This window comes from Octopus bimaculoides, chromosome 10 (assembly GCF_001194135.2).
Source record: "Octopus bimaculoides isolate UCB-OBI-ISO-001 chromosome 10, ASM119413v2, whole genome shotgun sequence".
Classification (NCBI taxonomy): Eukaryota; Metazoa; Mollusca; class Cephalopoda; order Octopoda; family Octopodidae; genus Octopus; species Octopus bimaculoides.
Genome location: NC_068990.1, coordinates 25,006,111 through 25,011,413, shown reverse-complemented (window position 1 = coordinate 25,011,413; position 5,303 = coordinate 25,006,111). Strand labels below are relative to the sequence as shown.

At 38.2% G+C, this 5,303-nt stretch overlaps 1 protein-coding gene across 2 annotated transcripts in view; it reads left to right on the top strand.

Moving 5' to 3' along the window:
- The first annotated feature begins 196 nt into the window (after positions 1–196).
- Positions 197–5,303, top strand: part of LOC106883261 (protein YIPF1) — a 30,599-nt gene continuing 25,492 nt past the window's right edge. The window contains exon 1 of one of the 2 annotated variants that reach the window (XM_014934201.2): positions 197–265. In XM_014934201.2, the coding sequence (XP_014789687.1) occupies positions 218–265 (48 nt within the window). In that variant the 5' untranslated portion in view covers positions 197–217. Of the gene's footprint in view, positions 278–5,303 lie in introns of both variants that reach the window. The other variant, XM_014934200.2, reaches the window with a different exon arrangement.

Here is a 5,303-nt window from a genome sequence, read left to right as displayed (position 1 = left end):
TATATATACGTATGTTACTTTACTTTTTCTAGCTATTTCGTTCATACTCTAAAATATTTTACAATACCTTAGCTATTTTACGTTCACTTTATTTCATTTCCCAGACAAATATTTAAGCGACACCATCAAAATAACTCCATAAAATACATTTCCTAATCAATATTCTTTACTTTTACTCTACAACATCCGCCAGCAGACGACACTGCAGACATTCAAAATGGCTGACCATTCAGCTGTAATTGTTGATGTGGACGATATTGACAAGGTAAATACTATGGTCCGTACTTCCTTTCAGTTCTTGAAATTAGGTTTAAATTATATACTAACTCAAACTGTATGTTTCTATATATTTTATTTCAACACGGAGTTTTTAGATTAATGTAAATATTAATCTATTGAAGACATACTTCTAAACATCGTAAACGACCTCGACGTAAAAAAAAAAAACTTCAGCTTCTCAGTCTTAAAATCTTTACACGTGTAATTTTTTTTTCTCCTCCCCTCTTCTTCGATTTCGGACCTATCGATTAGACTGATTTTTCGTCTTATTCGATTGTTAGTTTGTGAAAATCTTTCAATTGTATTTCCATATCATTTAACATTCGGAGGAGTCCGTCTATTTTTTGGGGTTGCTTCGCTCTTACTGTCACTTTTGATATGTTCCTGTGCGTATGTGTATATATTGTGTGCCTATATATATATATATATATATATATATATATACACACACACACACACACACACACACACACATATATATATATACATATAGTGTGTGTGTATCTTTATGTATATACGTTTGTATCTTTGCATATATTTAATATATGTATATATAAATGTATTTGTTTATACGTACATATTTGTTTGTATGTCTTTATGTGTGTATATATATATATATATATATATATTGTTTTTAAGTGTGTGTGTGAATATATATGTATATAGTTGTGTACATACATACATAGGACCCTATTTAAGGACCAATTTGAATTTGGGGCCAAAAAAGCGGGGACACCTGCATGTTTTATATAGAAAAGATTACATTATATACGCAACAGTTAAATGTTAGGAATGTTATAATTATATAGTATAATCATGTACCTAATTTATATATACAATCTTACAGTATGTATTAATTAAATATAATTCTGTTGACTATATCGTGTGGAAATGTGTTAGATATTTTCGAATAACCGTAGATCTCCTTTACAGAACATAATACACATCGGAATCGTTAGAACGTTGGGGGTGGGGGGTCGAGTGAGGAAAATGCCTTGCGGTATTTGTTCCTGATTTCTACGTTCTGAGTTCAAATGCTGCCTCTCGTCCTTTCGGGGTCGAGCAGCAGTTGAGCAATGGGGTCAGTATAATAGATTTACCCCTCTTCCTTACAATTGCTGGGTTCTTGCCAAAAATTGAAACCATTATTAGGTAAAATGCTTAGCTGCATTTCGCCCGTCCTTACGTTCTGAGTTCAAATTCCACCGAGGTCGACTTTACCTTTCATCCTTTCGGGGTTGATAAGACAAGTACCAGTTACACACTAGGGTCGATGTAATCGACATAATCCTTTCGCCCCCAACCCCTCAAAAATTTTTTTAGGCCTTGTGCCTATAGTAGAAAAGATTATTATTATTATTATTATTATTATTAAAGCGGCGAGCTAGCAGAATCGTTAGCACGGCGGGCGAAATGCTTAGAGGTATTTCGTCTATCATTACGTTCTGAGTTCAAATTCCGCCGAGGTCGACTTTGCCATTCATCCTTTCGGTGTTGATAAATTATGTACCAGTGAAACACTGGGGTCGATGTAATCGATTTATCCCCTCCCCCAAAATGGCTGACCTTGTGGCAAAATTTGAAATCATTATTATTACTATTATTATTGAAAACAACAGTTGTATGAGGGCTTGTGCTTTTGGTGGTCAGAGTGAACTTGGGTCTCTGGAGTTACTTGATTGGCCCTAGTTGGAAGTTCCTCTGTATCAGAAGGACTGCATCATTCATGTATTCACATATTTTGCATACTATGTATACCTTTACCTCATTTAACCCTTCTCTTTGTGTTCAAGTCTTGCTGAGATTTATCTTTCATCTCTCTAGATGAAGTACTTGAGCCAATGTTATTGGCTGGTCTCCGCCCCTCAAAATTGCTGGCCTTGTGCCTACATTCTGAGGTTCATTTCTGCTGAGATCAACTTTGCCTTTCATCCTTTCAAGCCATTGTAATAAATACCAGTTAAACACTGAGGTTGCTGCTATCAAGTAAACCACACTTCTCAAAATTGCAGGCCATGTGCTTAAATTAGAAACAGTTATTCTCTTTATTTTTATGCAGATCTTGATTATCCCATTGCTTATTCACCATCTTTCCAACAACAACTTTGGGCCCCTTTTTGAATTCTATATGTCTAACAATCATGGACATGCTTACAAAATTAAAAAAAAAAAACAACACAACACCCATGACTTTCAGGAACATGTTTTCTCACTCAGAATTGCTGAAGCATGGAATAATCTACCTGTTGGACACTGCATCCTTCAAACTTCCATGCTTCCTGAAAATCGCCAAGAGGTCCCTCCATCCTTTTAAATGACACATCCACTGTTCACTTCCTCTTCATCATTCTGTATACTGTCCATGCATTTTTGGTTATTTTTTCTGATGAGTAGTGGTGCAGTTGAGCACTGTATACAATAAGTTCATTATATAATTGTATATGAGGAGGTACAGAAAGGTTCCTGGCTTTAAGGGTATCGGGAAAGGTCTGGCTGGAGGCTCGACCTTCTGAGATCTTTTACAGGGCTTAGAAAAACTGAAGGACTGCTGCAATAAGTGTGTGAATCTGAGCAAGAAATATGTTGAATAAAATCATAATTCATTGATCCTCTTGTATTTTCTTTTACCAAAAGCCAGGAACTTTTCAGTACCCCATATATTTACTTGTATTTATCATGTTGTTCTACAAATTAACTTCTCTAGTTAATACATTACTCAAGATAGAGATAAAATATTTTCCTCACAGAGTAAATTTATTTTGGAAGTGACTCTTGTTAAGTCACCTATCTTCTACTTGTTTCAGTCATTTGACTGCAGCGTTCAGACGCCACCCTGAAGGGTTTACTTGATCAATTCAAACCCAATACTTATATTTTTAAGTATGGTACTTATTCTTTCAGTCTCTTTTGCTGAACTGCTAAGTTATGGGCATAAAGAAGCCAGCACTGGTTGTCAGGCAGTAGAAGGACAAACAAATATATGCGTGTGCACGCAATAAAATAGTATTTTATTGAAACTGTGAAGAATTTGCAAACTATTACTCAGAGATTCATTTAACCAATTATCAGAGAGTAATACTCACAACTGTCTGATGATTAATTATGTGAAGCTGAATAACAGTTTGTGAAGTTTTTTCAGCTTCAATAAAACCCTAATTACATATCATTGTTTGACATCTATGTTCTATGCTGGCATGTTTTGGATTGTTTGACAGGAACTGATGAGTCCAAGGACACCATTGTGTTCCAATGTCAGCTTTGGCATGGTTTCTACAGCCTGATGCCCTTCCACTTTACAACAGGTACTGGGTGCTTTTTTCATACCTATTGAAATCACTGTGCAACTTTAAAGACTACAAACCATTGGGAGATGGTGGGGTCAGCTTTAAGCTAGAGGACAGGGAAGGGATTTAAACTATGAGATGGAGTTGGGGTCCAAGCAGGTTCTTGTAGAGGGTCTGCATGGCTATTCACATTTAGTAGAAGAGAGAAAGAGAAAATGATCAGTAAGAGCTGCATAGGGATAGATAATGGCCATGGGGTGCCCAAGTGGCCCTACAAGGTACAAGGTGAATAGAAGTGGGTGGTTTGTAAGATTGTATGGGAAGGAGATGTGAAAATGGAGAGACAGACTGCAAAAATGAGTAGGGTTGAAGGGTGGATGAACGAGCTGCAGGTTGGAGAAGATAGAAGGATGCGGAAGAGAGTGGGGTAGATTGAGGGTGTGAGCAGCAGGAATAGTAATGCTGATACAGTTGACTGGGGCAGGGGAACAATGGAGATCACACAGTTGGGTAGTCTGTAGGAGCTGGTGGTGGGAGAGTCAGGCATAGTGCATGAGAGGAGAGGATGCATCACTGTAATATGTGTGGAGAGTATGACACAAGGCACTTCCAGGACTCAGTGGTGCCAAGGAGGTAGGTCTTTAGGAGAATTTCATATCACCAAAATATACTCTCCTACATTTTCTACAATGCTCTTCCATCTATCTGGTAGACTTGCAAGGCCTCTCTTCCAAAATTCACTTGTCTGTGATGAAAAATACTCTTCCAGTACTATTCTGACCTTGTCTGCAGAATTCATATTTTTGCTGTCCAAATGCCTTTGAAGACTGCAGAATAAATGATGATCAGATGGAGCAATGTCCGGCACATATGGTGGGTGGGGCATCGTTTCCCATTCAAACTGCTCCACCTTTTGGAATGTTATCCTTACTGTATGTAGGTGAGCGTTATCCTGAGGGAAAAGCACTTTTTGTCTTGAAACCAAAGATGGTCATTTTTCTTCTAGTGAAGGTGTTATGATGGGATTTTGTTCCACCAGGGTTTGCAAGATATTCTTGTCGGGCTCTACAGATTTCCCAGGATGAGGCTCGTTTTCTAGGCTGTAGTTTCCAGCTCAGAATTTCTGGAACCACCGTTAATACTGGCTTAAGCTTCTTGTCCAATCCCCATATATTCCTCGCACTTTCCATTGCATTGTTGCCTTTATTGACTTCATAAAGCAAAATATGCTGAATGTCCATCTTTGTCACTTCCATTATAACTTTGAAAAAATAGCTGTTAAAATTGAACAGCACTCTTCAAAACTTGCACTAAGAATAAGTACAAAGTAACATTTACTACCTGCTTTTATAGCAAGTTGATGCAGGTAGTTTATCCTGTTCCCTTCCAACTTTTAGTTCATGCAATTGAAAAAACTGCATTATTTATGGGATGACCCAATACATACATTATATGTATGACCGAGACCTTTGGAAATGTGCTGACTACTGACCGAGACCTTTGGAAATGTGTTGACTACTGACCGAGACCTTTGGAAATGTGCTGTGCGTGAGAAGACCCGGCAAGCCAAGTAAGATCGTTGCCAGTGCCCCTGGACTGGCTCTTGTGCGGGTGGCACATGAGATGCACCATTTTGAGCGTGGCTGTTGCCAGTACTGCCTGACTGGCTCCCGTAGGATTTTCGAGTGAGATCGTTGCCAGTGCCCCTGGACTGGCTTGTGCGGGTGGCACATAAAAGAC